Below are 18045 nucleotides of genomic sequence, written 5' to 3'. Positions count from 1 at the left end.
TGTTATTATTTTGATACTGTATGAAGAAACAAATACAATCTCTGAAATCCCCTACTAAGGCAATAAGCTGGATTTGTATCCACACGGCCTTGCTGGAGCCCACTTTGTGTCTCAGTATCCTGGTTTATATTTAAGAGCATAGAAGAAACAGGTGGATAACAATTCAATGCACTGATTAAAACAACTCTTTGTCCTAAAGTGCTACTTGTAATTTTCTGGCCAGTGTTCATTATGTTCTAAAAAGAGAAATAGTTCCAAGATGGCCATTTGTGGCCCTTAATGCAGCTACACCACAGGGACTCAGATGGATTTCTCTAATGGTCCCAGTTGGTAACCACACCCTATACCCCATTTGCCTAATTATGTAGGTATGTGGATAAGCCATTTGAACCACAAGTCATTTAAAGCATTTGAGTATAGCCAAAATAAGACATCTGTATGTTTGATATTATATTATACAATGCTCTGCTGCATTTGAGTAGTCTGCAATTCAATTTCAGCATCTATAAAATGGCTATGACATTCACCTCTACAGCATGAGATGAGATATTGTGCTGAAACCTGTCATTCAATGCAAGCTAAAGTCTAAAGCACTCCAAATTCTCACAGGAGAGTGGATGATAAAATAAGATGGTATATATTAATAAATGATGGCAGCAAAATCTAGATTTTCTTTTAATTTCTTTGCTTTTTGAAAACATTTCTGTTTCTGCTTTTATACCAATGTTTTTCCAGTACTGGACTACATTAGGTAGCAGTGTCCAATCCCCAGTTTGAATTAGACAAAACTGAAATAGAAAGAGGATTAAAGCCATAATATTTCAGAAATAGAAACTGGGTCACATATTAAGGCTTTCTCTAGGGTTTGTCAGAAAGATTAAAATTAGGATGAATTTATCACTGACTTCTTTACAGTTTCCTGATGCAGGGCAACAATAGGGATAGATGGACGTGTACCTGGGCTACTTTCAAAACTTGAATTCAAACACCATCAGAAACTCTTTCAAACAGCAATGTCCTCAGGTCCCAAACTTCCCAGAAGTAGAGAGAAGTACCATTATTGTTATTCAGGAATAAAACCTCAGGGATGGAGAGGCTTAAAGCTCTCACAGCCACGCAGGAAATCCATGTAGAGGAGGAGTGAACTGATCAGAAGTGCAAGCGTAGATGTGCTACACGCTTTCTCCATATGGAATGGCATCAGCAGGCTTACTCATACAGCATCAAACCAGCCTATTTTTGGGTGCATAATTTCACAATAAAGGAAGAGGAATAATTTTAGGAAAATGTGAAGCAGATACATGGTTTACCCCCTGTATGTAGAAAGAATTCCTTTAGGGTGGAACAAAAGATTTTGGTATCAAAATAACATTACTTATTTATTCTAGATACCCAACTTAGGGACACATTTCCACACATATATGTGGGGAGTCTTCTGCTTCAGCGGAGTGCAAAAATAAGATAACAATTCCCAAATAAACTCTCATGTACACTAATCCATTCAACCCCCATCCCCAGCCCCAATGACCTGATAATTATAATCTTGAAATGCAATATATATGGGATTATTTTCCCTAATAATTTTTATACATGTATTACGTCTAGTATTGTGTTATTTTGGTAAAAGATATCAAAATACAGAAAAATAAAATTAAACTTATAGTTTGAGAAACATTTTTCTCTCCTTTTCTCAATCTTTGTTAGCCTTCCTCCAAGAAAAAGAAATCCACTGACATTTCAAGCCATGGCTGTTTCCCTATTATTATGTAGTTTTGTGGCAGTTTAAGAAATAATATGCAAAGTTAAAAGGAAAGAGAATTAGTTTGAAGAGGTGATTTTTAAAATGTGCTCTTCAGAGATAGAAGACTCCCAGACAAACATTTTATGCAAATCTCTGGTTTTCATCAATCAAGCAACATCTGGACAGCAACAAATTTTCAACAGTTTGCTCCCGAGAAATTCCCTAAGACAGAAATTGAGAGAAATATGAAAACATAATTTCCATGCTGAAGAATTATTGAGAAGCCTCAAGGATCTTCAGCATCAGCGTCTGCAGCAGCATGTATTTGAAAAGAGCAGCTCTGTGGGAACTAGAGTACTCTCCATCTCTCCCCTCTTCACTTGCACAGCCTCCTCCACTTCTACCTACCACATTCAAAAATATCAAACCACACATAAAAGCAAACTGCTAGCATATTTGGTGTGCCTTACTTGTTCTTTACAGTCTTGAGGAAATAATCCAAAAAGATTTAAGTAGCTTCCATACTTCTCCAGTGAAGCTGACCCCCAGCAGGCAGTTCTTAGGTGGCAGATGCCCACCTTCCAGGTGCCCCTGGCTATCAGGCATCTGCCCTACGTGCCCAGAAGTAGCACAGAACTCTTACCCTGAGAGACCTACCTGCTACTACCACTGCTGTCCTCAGCACTGACAGGGCTTGCAAGCTTTGGCTACAACTAAATTGAGATTAGCTGGACCCAAGACCGTGCCTTGAGGAAGTATTCCTTTTCTGGAAAGGGCTATGCTTTAGATTTCAGTGCAAACAAAATACAGGTTCATACTGAAAGCAGAACATCGATTATTTTCAGTCAGAGCTAGTGAATGAAATTAAATGAACTGGTATTACATTTATACCCTTATAACCCTTTATTGTATTAACTGCACAGAGATACCAATAAGGTGGTACTACAGATGCTTTAAACAGCATTTAATTTGACAGAGCAAGTGCTGGAACAATACTAGCAACTGAGAAAGCATTAACATTTAATAAGATTGTTGCTAGTATTTTTTATTCTCTGGCTCTGCTCTCATCATTCAGCTCAAGCCTTTGGTTTCTAGGAAACATATTGCAACTTCCACTCATGACTCCTTAGCAGCTGTTACTATTCAGATCAACTAAGATTTCACATCAAGTCTTGGCCAGAGCTTAGGAAAACGGAGACTCCAACCTTTCTCCTTCCAGAGGACTTTTTAAGTGAGGAAGTCGTAGCAAGTGCTGCTGAATCTGTTAGTTTATAAACGCTCTCTCCAACACCTCGAATCAGGTAAATATGAAAATAACTCTGTCTCTCTTTGGCTCTTTAGAGTTGAGAGGGAACATTTTATTAATCATTTCTTCAGCTTAATTCTTTACCTTGAATGCCTTCTTCAGACACACCTTGCCAATAGTACACCACCTGATAGTTTTTGACTAAGTTAATTGCACTTTGATGCCTCACAGCAGCCAGCCTGCTTACAGTCCTGCTACAGCCGTAGAAAACCACCCCAATCAAAAATACATTATTATTATTATTATTAGGCATGATAAACAAGAGGTTGGATTTATTAGCCTGCTAGCTCTGCCAAGAACTCAGCAACTGCAGAAACCAGTTTGCTTACATCTGTGCCTATAAACTCTCTTGAGATTAACTTCAAGCAGACAGTTTTTGAAGATGCAGGCACTCTGTTTTGAGGACGAGTGTGAGGCTTGGAGGCCGTAATTCTGAAAGTCTCTCCCCAAAATTCCAAAGGATGCTATCAGTAAAAAGCAGTATCTTATCTCTTTTAGCACCTTGTTTCCCTCAGTGCCCACATTTCCTCCATGGACCACCTGTAGTGGCCTTTGGCATGGACCAGGTCAGCACTGGGATGATGCTGACTTAGGTCATGTCACCAAACCCAGGTCATGTCACCAAACCCACTCCCCACACCGGCCTTTTGAGGGCTTCAGCTCCTCTCCCATCTGTGAAGAGAGGAGGCTGCTCAAGAGAGGTTTCCTTGTGCTCTGAATGCTTCCTTTAGTGGTGCTGGTGAAAATGCTGTGAAAGAGAGCTCCAGTGTCCACAGAAACCCTTTCTGTGCATCTCACAGTTTTTACAAGCTGCTAAACAGAGAGAGGGGGTGAGTGAGCTGGCTCTCATGTTTCACACTGTGGTATTGCAACTACTGCAGGTGCTGCCAGGTAAGGAGATGCTGCTCCATCCTTTCACCCACTCCCAGCACAAACCTACAAAGAAATGAGTGAGGAGCCAGATGGATGCAGAAAAACCTACCTGGGATGCCACCAAGAGTTTGTAAAACCCTTGGATCACTGAAGCGGCTGAAGTTGCCAGTTGGTGGGAATACACCAGCAAGGTGCATAAACAGCTTAAATGTCTTACCAACAAGGTCAACTAAGGAAGAGAAAAATACACCCTGAATTTCAAAAATGAGTATTTAGATGTCAGATGGGTAAAAACTAAACAACCAGGCTTCTTGTTATTCAGAAATTTTAGACACCTGAGTAATGGAAACAGCCAAAACAAAAGTTATTTTATTTTGGAAACCAATGTATTTGTAGTGACTAGATTTCATCTTTTAAGAATACTGGCAATAGCTTTCAATGTATTATGAATTTTTTTCCTTAGGTTAAATTGTTGACTGTAAGAACATATAAAACTCACTGAGTCTTACTATTTATCTTACTCTTGTCTTTATTATTGCACATAAATATCACTAAATCTCAATTTCAGAGTGTTTTATAAATGCAATGGTTATATTACCATCGACAAGGTAAACTGGGGGCATCCCACGATATAGTCATTCCAAAAATTGGTTTTCTTCAAGGGAAGCTTTGTTTGCATAGGGCCAGGTATCTGCACTGAGTATTTTAATTTCCTGCCTTGGTAATTCCCAGCAATAGATTTTAATGAGATACGGATAGTGATAATGACTCATAATTCTTGGGTATTTGCTTTGAGATTTTGATACAAAGTTTAGGAATACCAGCATTTAAATTCAATTACATTAAGTGATTTCTTTTCTAGATGAAAGTTTGAGGCTGTCCTCTTACAAATGCCATGAAAACAGGGGTTGTTTTGGATAATTTGAAAGAATCTGCAGACTTACTCTGTGGCCTTTCCTCACAAATTTTTTGTTTTGATTTACACACTGAAGCACAAGGGACAAGAAGTCCTGTTTGTCACATAATACAAGCTGTGTCACTGAAAGAATCAAGAAACCAGACATCATCTGCTTTACATCTATGACTGTGCCCAAGCTGAGCAGCCTTGGTGGGCAGCTGTGTGTGACAAGATAAATGGCTGCATCAGCATCTTAAGGAGTCAAGTAACAGTTTATGCCCGATTAGCTGCACCAGCTTTTTTGCCAAGATGCATGCAGGTTAAATAATTTGAAATACAGCCTCAATACCAGTTGTAAAAGTGAAAAATTCAAGGGGAAACACCATGTCTGCCCTGTTCCAGCCTGACACCTTGCTTTGAAAGCTTAAGCAGTATAGCACTGTTCTTTGAGAGAAGAGATGAAAGTGACAGGCTGAGGTAAGAGAAAACAGTTTTCATCTCCAAGGTCCCTGCAGAATTACTACAGCTGTGGGAGAAAACTGATACATTTTTCCTCTATTAATTAGCTGATAAGGTAAACTGAACACGGAGAGAAAAACAGGATGACTTTCCAGAGTCAAACTTTTTTTCCTGTATAACTGTGTTTTCCCCCTAGTTAGCATGAAGGTTTTTCAAGGTTGGTTTGTTTTTTTTTTTTTGTTGGCTTTGGTTTTCCTTATATTCAGAGTTAGTGGTCCCTGCCTCTTTGCTAATAAATTCCACATAACATTTTAAAAAGCAGTCTGGTAATGTGGTAAATATTTATTCTTCTGAATTGATTATATAAGAAAGAAACAAAGCAAGTATATTTGATTAATGAATTCTTACAGATGAGCTGAATCTTCAAAAAAAACCCCTTTGTTCCCCTGTAGTAGAATTACTTTGCGGCCTTTTTCTGCTATTTGAAGTTACTAGAGTCAAGAGTCTTTCTGGGCTTTTCTGATGAGTTCAGGCTGAGAAAACTCAAATGCTCCTCACCAGCTGCAGGATCTCAGGCAAAAATGAAGTTTTCTCAAAATACAAGTGCTATTGTAAGAGGTAGCATTCTGTTAAGCAGCTCATTGGCCGCACTTACTGACAAGAAAACAAGAAGTTGAATGAATGGAGCCCCTAAGCTCTGTGAATGCAAATACATAACAAATGGATAGACAGTAAGTGTAGAAAGTGAATCCTACAGCGCTGTCGTGCAGCAGATAAAGGCAGCTCAGAAGTGCTTGATTTGGGAGCAGACACACCCAGCAGCAGTGGAGAAAGGGCCTGTCTTTACCCAAGCAAATAAGGGGAGACAGGCAGCATGAGCAAGCTGGTAATCTACACCAGCTGTGATCTCAGAGGTGTCTGGAGGTGAGGGGATAGTTTAATCTCCTTCTTTCCCAGTTTAGCTCCTATGCAGAAGCAGCCAATCAGTGAACTATTTAATACTAATTCTGCTTACAGTTATCCTCCTGCTGGTCACTGGGATAACCCTGCCAGTTAGGATTCAGCAAGGAGCTGCTGGGCTTTATATCACCCATCATGTCTGATTTACACAATGATTTCTTGTAAGACTGTAAACACCTACACCCTTTACTCACAGTTACATTTTACTTTTCTTTCCTATGTTCTTTTAGTGTAAAAAATGTGGCTCATACTTTGCCTCACGTCCTGCAGGAATACCACCTCCTTTCTCTCCCATCAGATAGACAGGGACTTGGACCTTGGACATTCACTTGCTGAAAGATGTCAAATATATGAGATTCACTTCAAAAGGCTGTTGAAGAAAGCAAATACCCTATTTTGTTGGCCAAAGGACTTCTCCCCACTGTTTCCCTGCCAGGGAACAGTGCTAATCCCTGGCATTTGAAAGGGAAGAGAGATTTTAGAGGAACTGTGACAAAGCAGGAACTCAATTTATACATGCATTATTCCTCTCAACCTAATCTCCAAATGCCTTCCATAAAACGTACGGGCCTGATATCTCTACAGCTGCTAAAGCGCCAGGGCTGATTTAAGGAATTGCTTGCTTTTACAGCACGGCAATTCTGTGCAGTCATTCCCCTTAGTGCCAGTGTTTATTTCAAAAGACGAATTCCGCACAGGCCGGTTGTATTCCTGAAAAGTTTTGCGCACATCGCTGCAGCCGCGGCTCTCGGACCACGCAGTTGGTGTTGAAGGACCAGCGGCGGCCGGGGCCGCTCCCGCCTCTGCCCCCTCAGGCGGGCTCGCCGCGGGCCCCTCCGAGCCCAGGAGTCTGAGGAGCCCGGGGGCGCTCGGGGAGCTGCGGTCCCGCACCTGCAGCTCGGTGCCCGCAGGGAGCAGCCGCGGCCACCCCCGCTCCCCCCGCACACCGCCCCGGCACCGCGCCCCGCCGCTAAACCCCAGCCCCAATCTCCTCACAGTGATGCTGAGCGGATTACGGGACGGGAGTTCGACAAGTGCCTGCGCTCCCCAGAGCCGCCCTGCCCGCCCGCAGCCTCTCCCCGCTCCCCGCGGCGGCGGCAGCTCCCCCGGGCCGGGCCGGGCCGGGCCGGCGGCGGTGAGCGGCCCCCGCGGAGCCTCCCCTCAGGCGGCGGCATGCCCCGGCCCGGGGGGCGGCCGGGCTGCCACGGGGCCTCTCGCGGGAGGGGGCTGACCCTTGCGTGAGGGGGCAGCGGCCGCCGGGCCCGGCGAGGCAGAGCCGCGGCTGCCGGGCGCCCTGAGCGCCCCGCGGGGCCCCGGCATGGTGCTGCTGTCCGGGCACGGCGAGCAGCTGCCCGGGGAGCGCGTCTGCCCCGCGCCCGCCGCCGCCAAGGAGATGCCCGGCGCCGGGGCGGAGAGCAGCCCCGAGCAGGGGGCGGCGGAGGCTGCCGCCGAGGAGCCGGACGAAGAGGAGGAGAAGGAGGTGGAGGAGGAGGAGGAGGATTGCGAGGAGTACGAGGACTTCTCCGAGCTGCCCGACACCTGCAGCATCGCCTCAGACGACTCCTTCTACCCTCCTAGGGGGCTGGACGACGACGACGAGGACATCTGGTCTCTGGAAGGAGACGAGCGCGACAGCCCCGAGGCGCTCAGCCTCTTCCGAGCCTGCTGCACCAACAACAGCATCGTGCTGAAGGCGCTCATCCGCCAGGGCCCCCAGGAGGAGGAGGTGCGGGAGGCCGACCGCAACCGCAGGGTGAGCACTGAGCATCCCGCGCCGCGCCCCCGCCGCCCCGGCAGCCCCGGCAGCCCGCACCCCGGCCGGGGCAGCGCGGCTCGGCTGCCGCCGCCTCCGCCCCCAGCGCCGAGCGGAGCCGAGCCGGGGCAACAGCCGTGCCGGGGCTGAGTGCCGCCCTCCCGCTTCTGGGATGCTGCCCTGCAGCCCCGCGGGGCACGGGACCCCAGGCAGCGAGGAGCAGAGATGGGTGTGACTTGCCAGCCCTGACTTAACGCCTTTGGCTAAGGAAGGGTCCGGTATCTGGAATGAGACAGAGGTAGAGATTCCGGGTTTTCCCGCTATCAGTTTTGAATTGGGTCTTGTTTTCCCTCTGTTTATTGGGGACAGAGAGGGACATCGCTGGTAATGGCTGTGTTCAGCATCAAAAAACCTTCCTCTTTTCTGGGCTGTTCATCCCTTGCAGTACTTTATGATATTCACCTTGAAATTTTGAACTGCTAGTAAATTTTTTTTCAGTTTTTTTTTTCGTCTTCCTTTAGCTCCCCAAAAACATAAGCTTGTTCCTGGTTCCTAGACTGCCAAGCAGGGTTCAGGGTATTCCTGTGTTAAAATCAGCATTTTTCAGAGTTCTCCTTGTATTTATTTCTTGCTGATAATCTATTTTTCGGGTTGTATCGGTACAAGTTTTGTGGCTCTGTTTTTTCCTGTTACTCAGTTAATTGCAGAGACAGAAGTGTACTTCTCTAAATCAGAAGGTGAAAACTTGGGAAAGATTTTCTGGTTAATGAGTTTCTGAGACATTTGAACAGTGGTATAGAAGATTACCAATACTATAGTTTGTTTTAAACTTAAGAAGTTATTTTGCATAAAGAATCTGCAAAAACAATTCTGTGACTAATCCGTGACAGCAGTGTTATGAAAGGAAACCTGCATTATTTTAATTGGGCAAGTAACTTGCACATTCTGGCAACATAAGTTGTCTTTGTGTCAAAAAGAATGCCATGATTTGTGTTTGGTTGTGTCTGGAGAGGGGCTTTCCTTGTGGCTTAGATATATGTACTTCTAGGATTTTTCCTAAAAAATCTTTACTTCTTCTCCAAAGGATTGATTTTAATACAGATTTTCAGTGATCAGACTTATTGTAAATTTCTTAAAAAGACAAAATATCATATTAACACAGCTGAGGGAGAAGCAACCTATGGTGTGAGGGTGGAATGAGCAACACAGGACAGAAATAATTTACATCAACTCTTCTGCCCAGGCCAGGGTATGATGTGGTTATACTTTAGCTGGTAACATGTGAGATCCAGTTGTACAGGATATTTTGAATATCCAGCCGATACACCTATCCCAAATATAAGTGCTGTGCCTGGGCAGGAGCCCCACCCCAGCCCTGACACTGTGAGGGGTTTGGGCTCCAGCCTCTGCTGAGGTCCAGTGTGATTCAGTGTGTCTCAAGTGTGTGATGATGTGGGAGGTTTGGCCCCACATACATGTGACATTAAGGGCCAAGTGCCCCAGAGCTGTCCCCTCTGAAAAGTGGCCTTCCTGCCCAGCAGAGGGCAAGAAGCTGCAGGAACCTTCCCTCTCAGGGCTGGGGTTCTGCAGACCTCAGTCAACAGGAATGACAAAGTTCAGCACAAGCATCAGCCCTCATCCTGCAACTGCTCTTCTGGCAAAGGTGATCAGATCAGGGTTGTGAAAGCAGCAAAAATTCTCCTCTTTGGACAGCCTTCCCTTCACCATCCTTCTCCCAAAAAACAAATTGTTCTTTATCTCTTCAGCTTCAGAGAAAAGAGGCAGAGTTTTAGTTTGAATCCAAAAGTTTATTCTCTTTGTTCATACTGTAAAAGCCCAAAACCCAACAAAACAAAAAGATCATCTACTTAGGCAAATATTCAATTTGACCTGAAATTAAAAATTGGCATAAAATTCTGTTTTCTTCATTTTTTTATGAATACAAAGGAAAAAGTTCTGGAATTCAGCAACTTGTGATGCTACAGGAATGATGTGGTAGACATGAGTTCCCTTCCTCTCTGCCTTCCTCACAGAGAGGAAGTGAAGAGCCCCAGTCACAGCAGTACAGAGCAGGACAATCGGTCTTTTCCAGGCAGATGTGAATGGGATGGGAGAAATCTTTTGACTAGGAAGTGGAAACTTCAGGTGTGACTCCTGCTCAGGGGTATTGAGGCAAATTCTCATTATTTTGCAAAGGAAAATCACCTTTTTTAGAGAACTTTACCTAACAAATGGAAATTTCACACAGGCCTTTTATTGCCCATTCTGTGGATTTTTTTTTCTCTTGAATTTCATTATAAATCATTTGATGTTATCCATGAACAATACAATTTTGCTTCCACAAAGTAACAGAACAATTTACACATACCTGTTGTTCTCATGAAGTTTTTTAGTTGCTGAAACTAAAACTATTATTGGCTTTCAGCATCTTCTTTTGCCAGGATAATGTTTGTCTACAATGTTATCTTGTATACATTTGTTAGAAAGATCTATTTTTTTTTCTTATTTTTAAATTTTTTTTTACCTTTCTTTTTTAACTTTTTTCTTTTTTTTTTTTCCCATGCTGTGAACAAATAAACTAGACTTTTGTTTCTTCTAAGTTTTAATTTCTTTTCCATGAGACAGGGCAGAGAATGAAGAATAACTTGCTTTTTGAGAAGTGGGGTGGTGAAGGGGAGGGCTGTCCATCTGAGGATATTAACTTTTTTCACCATCCGGATCGGATAACCTCAGGTACGTAGGTACAGTAGTTTCATTTTCACAATTTCAAAATCAAATTTTGTTCAAAACAGACAAAATAAGTAACAAGATATTGTAGTAAGACCACGATATATTTTGATTCTGAAAGTAAATAAAATCAGCTCACAAAATGTAACATGAAAAAACTTCCAAATGCCCTAAACTGGGCACAATGAGCCTACTTTGTTTTTAATAAGTTTTACCTTGTTCCTGAAGTGTAAGTGTATAAATTTAAGATGTAGAAGCAATTCTCCAGGAAATGCTGGGATCCAGAGGTACCCTTACTTATTTTCCTGCGCCCTTTGTGCCAAAATACATCAATTGTCTCTTTAGAGTCAATTTGCCAAGCTTGGATAGTGCCTTTTTGTGACATTTCTCCAGAAGCGTATTTTCCCCATAGTCTGTTTGTGAGCTGCAGAACCTCCTGCCAGGCACAAGTTTTCATTAAATCCACCTTCCTGCAGTAAACCAGACTCCACAACATCTGATTTATAAGTCACCACATGTAGCCCGAAGATCTGTACCTTCCCTGTCTTGTTTTCATTACTGTCAAGACAAAAGCAGTTTCTATATAATTGACTGCGGAGGATCCCCAAGTGGCTGATCCCCTCATCTTCTCTTGCACTGCTGTCTGTCCATGGAATTTTCAGAAAGACTGGATTGGTACTGCTCATTTCCTCTCCTTGCCCAAACTAACACTGGAAATAATTATGACAGCATATAATATACTAATTTTACATTGTGCAGGGTGACCTCTAATGCTTCAGTATTTGTTTGTTTATCCTAACAGTAAAGAGGGATTTGAAAATAGACAAGGGAAAATAAAATCATGGCTCTGGTGAAATTTCCTGACCTGATTGACACCTTAGTATCACCTGGCTAATAGTGCTACTTTTCACCTTACCACATGGGGACTGGTTCTCCTCCCTCACTTGCCAAATTTCTAGAATTTCAGATATTTTTATCTCATCATTTTAACATCACTTAATATCAAATTTTGCCTGGTGACCAGGATTATATATATACTTAGAAAGACAGAGTTTCAAAATCTGATGTTACCTAACTGCAGAATACAAGCAAATTTAGAAATTTGCCATGACAATAGGGAAAGCATTAAGAGACGGGGGAGAGAGAAAAGAAGGCAAAGAACGTTCCCTTGCCACATTGAAAATAATCACTGCAGCTGATCTGCAGAAAGGTTTTGTGTTGATCTTATATGTGACATAGCCCATATTAGCAAGAATATTCTGTTGTAGTTTTTCTCAGTTATTCTTTTTTTTTTTCTGTCATTGCTCAATGAGTCTTTTGTCCAAAGACAATAGTCCATATGTCCATAGTTCCATAGAAAGCTATGGACATAACTGTGGGAATGTTTCTCTGATTGCAGCCTAGGCTTGTTTGTGCACTGTACCCTGTGAATGAATGTTTTGGAATGGCATCACTCACCTGGTTTCCACGCTGGCTCCATGACAGTATCCAAGGCATCAGACCTGTCATGTTGTTCTCCTTTCCTGGTGGTGCAGGCTGCTCCTCAGGCTCCGTGCTGCCACAGTGAAACTGCTTTGGGAAACTCACACACTTTAGGGAGCATTGCCCTTCAGAATTTTTCTCAGAGCAATGCACAGTGAATCCTCCATGGAGCTGACACCTGAATTTGTCCTTGCCAAAGGGCTGGGCTTCTGAAATTGCAATTGGTTGTGAAGGACAGGGAGCCAGCGGTTCGATTCCTACTTTCTGGGTGAGGGACCTTTGTGTTGGATGAGACTTTTCTAAAAAGTCATGTATCACAAAAAGTGCCAAAGATTGTGTAACACTCCATTGACTCGTTTTATATATATATATATATATATATATATATATGTATTTTTTTTTTTTTTAAATCTTCAGAATCTTAACTTCTAAAAATAAAAAATCAGGGCTCTAACATTTTCTGGTAAGGAATGAAGTTACCCTGTCACATGTTGCTTTTCAGTTTTCATGGCACATAGCTAACCCAAGTTAACCCATGTCAGACAAAGGATTTTAAGAACATCATGTCCTACAGTGCTCAGAATATTTTTTCATTATTATTTTCATGGACAGCTTCAGTTCCTTCATATTATCTTATACAAAGCATTCTCATGGAAACAATTGTATTGAAACTTAACATCATGACACTAAACAATGAAAGGGAATTTCTTGGAGTGAAAGTACTTTTAAAAAGACAACAAAAGTAGTATAATTTAAATCCTTTAAAAAGTACAGAAATCCTCAAATGCAGTAAAAAATGTCCCTGGAAATACATGTTTGTGCTTAAAAAGGAATTGAGCAAAGAATTATAGATGTCAAAAAAAGGGGGGAATTTTTCAAATACAGTAATTACAGCTCAAGGTTAGCCATCAGAAAGGAATAGATAAAGCATGGAAAATATGAAGTGAGCTGGCTAAGAGGGAATTTGGTGAGCTAACCAGAGCATGAACCAGACTGATGCAGGTAGGCACTCAGAGGCATTATCAGAAGAGCGTGGGCAGGTTAGCTGTCTGCCTCCTCTTGTCTGTATTCATCTGCAGTGTTAGGTGACTAATGCCTATGTAAACCTGGCACAAAAAATAATCCTTTAGAATAACTTTACTGGAGAAAAAGTATGTGCACAGAACATAATTTCTATAGATTTAAGAGAACAATTAATAAAGACCCTGAGGGTGTGTAGAAATAAAGAATGGCAATGCAGGTCTTTAGTGCACTGCTGGAAATGCATGGCCAGAGCAGGCTGTGTCCTCCATGGAGCTGACAGGTAATATGAAAAAATTTGTACTTAGTATCAAAAGCAGCATTAGCTAATTAGATGTAGGTCCTACTGGAATGGACAAATACAGATTTGGAGACCAGATGAGAAAGTTGTACAAGTTTAATCTACTTTCAAGTGATAGTTTCAGCTTCTAGAGAAACCAGATGAAGAGTAGCTTCCTTGAAGAATTTTGACAAATTGCTTAATGGGAAGTGTATGGAACAGAAGAGGTGTTTTTAGTCTGACAGTGGTACAGGAGTAAAGGTCACATCAATCTTCTGTTCTGCTTTAAGCAACGTTTCATGTTAGTGTCTCAAATCAAGTGTGTGGCTTGCAGGGCTCCTCAGAGATGCAGGGATGATCCTGGTTACCCATCTGAGGACAAGTTGACTGCAGATATTTAAAAATGCAGCTGCATTTAAAATCCCATGATAACCTAACAAGACTGGTTGTCCTGGACAGCTTTTGTCAGTAATTTTGACAGACATATAACGTGTTTTTAGCATAACATGTCCATAACACATGGGACTTTGGGATGCCTTACTGCCTTTTCCTAGAAGAATAGTAGAGCTTTATTTCTCAGAGCATAAATTGACGCTGCTAATGCCTTCAATCCATTAGGAAATTCAAATTTTTGTTCTCATAGAAGAATTGCTCAAGAAGGAATATTGGCACTAATTTCCTTTTGTAAAGCATCCAAAGATTCCTCAGGGAAAATTTATTGCAGAATCATAGGAAGTTGAAGCAGACAGCACTGCTACAAAACATCTGATTGCTCTGAAAAAATGGGTTTCTGTTGAGTTTCAGTAGCTTATAGGAGGTACTGGACTTCAAGTCTGCTGGGAAAGGAAGTGGTCCAAAAGCCCCAATATTCCCAAATTCTTCAGCTCCAAGCTAAGTGCCAGTAAGGCAACAGTGGTACCTCATTTTATCAAGGCTTTAGGTCTCAAGGCAAGGGCTCTGAGGAAGAAATAAAAAATGTTCCTGTTTCAGCACCAGATTCAAAGCTGCCTGGTGGTGGAAGTGGTGATCTGGGCTTTTGGAGGCTCCTGAGTCAGTGTTTACAGATGGAAAGGCAGGGACAGGGATGTCAGCCCCTCATCAGGGAGTTCCCTTTTCAGAGGTGTGAGACTTGGTCATCTTTCACTCAGTCTGACTTGGTGCTGGGTTTCAGGGGACATTTCCAAAAGGGTTTTGAAAGAGGCATTAATGTTCCCTTTTGTGTGTGGCACAGAAACCTCTTGCCATCATCTTAATTTTAGTCACACATTCTTGTGTTTATGCTTGGGAATATAAAATATGACAATAAATTGAAACTAAAAGAAGTTGAACAGGCAGTTCAAGCAATCAAAACATCTAATTGGATCTACTACTCAAGAAGAAATAGACAGCAAGATAAAACCCCCAAAACTCCATTATACATTTTGGAAAATGTCACTGTCTGACAGAGACCAACAAAAATCAGGTGTTTTACTGAAATACTTCTGTATTTTGGTGGTACTTCAACTTCACAGAGGAGTAGTAACTCTGGTATGACTTTACAGGTGTTGGTTGCTTCCCACCAGAGGACCCGAATGTACATCAAGTTTATGTAAAATTACATTTCATTAAAACACATTTTTATTCCTCTAAAGAGAAGTGATACATGGTCACTAACTAAAACCTAATGGTAGAGTTGCTAAAAACTGCCAGTAGATTTTTAAAAAATAGAATAGAAAATCTCTGGAGAATGTGAAAGCAATGAAGAATTCCCACAGGCCTTATTTGAGACAGGAGTTCACCTTTAATGTTTTCATAAATAAAGATTCTCTCAGGGTTACCCTTCTAAATTATTTTAAATATTATGCCACACTGGTTTGAATTTACCTGTTTCTGACCGTTCTTTAATTAAATACAAAAATGGAAACCCTCCAACCTGGGCTAGATATAATCCTGTATATAATCCTGATATAATCCTCAGTGAGTCACAAGAAGAAATAATCAAGTACCATAGGAAGAGGATTGTTGTCACAGTGTCTGTGGTTGCACATCTGGCAGTGAATTAGCAATTCAAATTGTATCCACTGTGGGAAAAACCCACTATGTGGAAATAGTTCCCATTTTTCAATTCTATTATTTTCTATCATGTCTGTTAAATTCCATGGGGAGCAATTTGAAAGCAAGATGATGCAAAATGGGAATGACTCACGGTTGGGCTTTTGTTGGTTCACACGTTTTGGATGTATAGTGTTCTGAGCTTGATCCTGTAATATCCTCTCACATATGAGGGTTGGGGATTTTTTTGTCTTTTGCCTCTCAGTACATGAGGCCTCATCTTTGGGACAGCTTGTGTGCGGACAGACCAACTGCTGGCAACAAGAGATGCTGCCAGCAACCACCAGAGCTCAGAACTGGGCTCATGGAGAAGTTTTGAAGTTCTGTTTCTATTACTATAGGAGGGAAGCTTATGCAGAATCCATTGTTATTAGTTTTCTGAAGTTCAAAAGTAGCAGATAATGGGACATATTCAATCTGCTCATAAAAAGAGCCTTTCAGGCGGTATTTGGCTTCTTTTCTTTCTTTTTTCTTCTTTACAAAACCTAGATATCTTGCTATTTGGAGCTAAAGTAAGAAGGCTCAGCTCAACTGTTTAGCATTTGATTGAGAAACACAGGAAGGGTGTCCATGTATTCATAAAAGTGTCTTTAAGTGTGGATGAAAGGAAAAGGAAGAGTTTCTTTGAAAGGTGGTGTGGTACTTCTGTGTATCTGCAAGTATCATATGAGTTTGATAAAGGATCCAAGAGAAGGCAGAGTCAAAGCTCAGCTCCACAAAAGAGTTAATTTAAAATACTTTTCTTTCTACAGAGTTTTCTACAGATTTTCTCTAAAAAGAATGAAGTAGCAAGAACTTGTTAGACAAAGAATGTAGGATAACACATCTTGGCCAGTTCTGCAAAATTAAATACCACAAGTATTAGTGAAATACCACAAACACTAATGCAATATAAGTGTTTAGACTTCAAACACTAAGGAAATATAAGAGCCCTTCTGAGCTAGTAAAAAATATAAACATAGTAGAGGAGTCTTCTGGTTACACTGAGACAAGCTGTAAATGCCTGGAAGCATGGAACAATGCCAGCCAGAGGAAACCTGTGTCTGGGAAGAAAAATGTTGTTTTCCCTGCTGTCCTACAGGCACTTTGCAGGCTCAGTGCTGTGTTAGGTGAGTCCTGTCTGCAGGGAAAACTGGACAGCATGACTGTATCAGAGACACTGCTCTGCCACACTGCTGCAGCTGAGCTCCCCATGCAGAGCTGCCAGCCTGGAATAAAACACACAGGGTTCCTGGAGGAACAGCCTGGCCACTGGTTTGAGGGGGGAGTGAAACCATTCATGGCTGACAGGGAAGTAAAACAATTTCAAGGACTGTGGGAACTGAGTGAAAGCCTCTTTCTTGTACCCCAGGGTCAGGGGCAATCTCCCAGGCAGAGACTGTACCACAGCCTGCAAGCAGAGGCTGTGTGAAAGGGCTCAGGTGGTTCTGGGATCCCCCCTTAACCTCTTGGCATCACCAGTCAATGGGACAGCCAAGCTGTGCTGAGTCCTGCTGTCATTTATGTGGGGTGGGACTGAACCTTCCTTGCCACCTATTTATAGCTGTGCTTTCTTTTGTTTTACTGCACTGATGCTGTATGGTCTGCAGGAATTTTACAGTCCAGAAAATTCTTCCTCTTGTGAGGATGCAACAAGGATGCTCCAAGTGTGAAGATATCCATGAGCAGAACTGCCTATGGAATAGGAACTGGAACTGAGTACTTGATACATGCTAATCATTTTAGTTCCTTATTTGAATTAAAAGAATGTGTTTATTGAAGCCAGTTGTCTCAGTGCTATTACAATACTTATCTTCATAAAAGTTCCCATGAAGTGTGTAAGATTCTTTGCATATATGTGGATACATGAAGCAAATATTGAAATATTGAATACTCAAGTCAAACATTTTATAAGCAGTAAGTTTCTAAAGCACCTGAAAGGAGATTGTGGTAGGGTGGGGGTCATTCTCTTTCTCACAAATAACAAGTGATAGGACAAGGGGAAATGGCCTCAGGTGGTGTCAGGGGAAGTTCAGGTTGGGTACTAAAAAAAATTTCTTCACCAAACAGTAGTTTAAAGGGGAATCTGTGTGAGGAGCTGCAGAAGTCACTTGGTTTTTTCAGCCTGGAGAAGGGGAGACTGAGAGGAGACCTCACTGCAGTTACAACTTTGTGAGAGGAAGAGGAGAGGCAGGCAGTGATCTCTGCTGTGTGGTAACAGTGACAGGACCCAGAGAATGGCCTGAAGCTGAGTCAGGGGAGGTTAAGGTTGGATATTAGAAAAGGGTTTTTCACCCAGAGGGTATCTGAGCACTGGGACAAGCTCCCCAGGAAAATGGTCATAGCACCAAATCTTACAGTGTTCAAGAAACATTTGGACAGTTGTCTGAGGCACAAGGTGTGATTCTTGGGGTGACCTGCCCAGGGCCAGGAGTTGGACTTTATGATCCTGATGGGTCCCTTCCAACCCAGCTTA

General features: G+C 42.2%; 1 protein-coding gene across 1 annotated transcript in view; it reads left to right on the top strand.

Annotated features, from left to right (window-relative positions):
* The first annotated feature begins 6899 nt into the window (after positions 1 to 6899).
* ANKRD33B (ankyrin repeat domain 33B) overlaps positions 6900 to 18045 on the top strand; it is a 45674-nt gene continuing 34528 nt past the window's right edge. The window contains exon 1 of the mRNA XM_054647000.2: positions 6900 to 7990. Within this exon, the coding sequence (XP_054502975.1) occupies positions 7556 to 7990 (435 nt within the window). The 5' untranslated portion in view covers positions 6900 to 7555. The remainder of the gene's footprint in view (positions 7991 to 18045) is intronic.

Source organism: Agelaius phoeniceus, chromosome 1, assembly GCF_051311805.1.
Source record: "Agelaius phoeniceus isolate bAgePho1 chromosome 1, bAgePho1.hap1, whole genome shotgun sequence".
NCBI lineage: Eukaryota > Metazoa > Chordata > Aves > Passeriformes > Icteridae > Agelaius > Agelaius phoeniceus.
The sequence above is the reverse complement of the archived record's forward strand: the minus strand, read 5'-3'. Positions and strand labels throughout refer to the sequence as shown.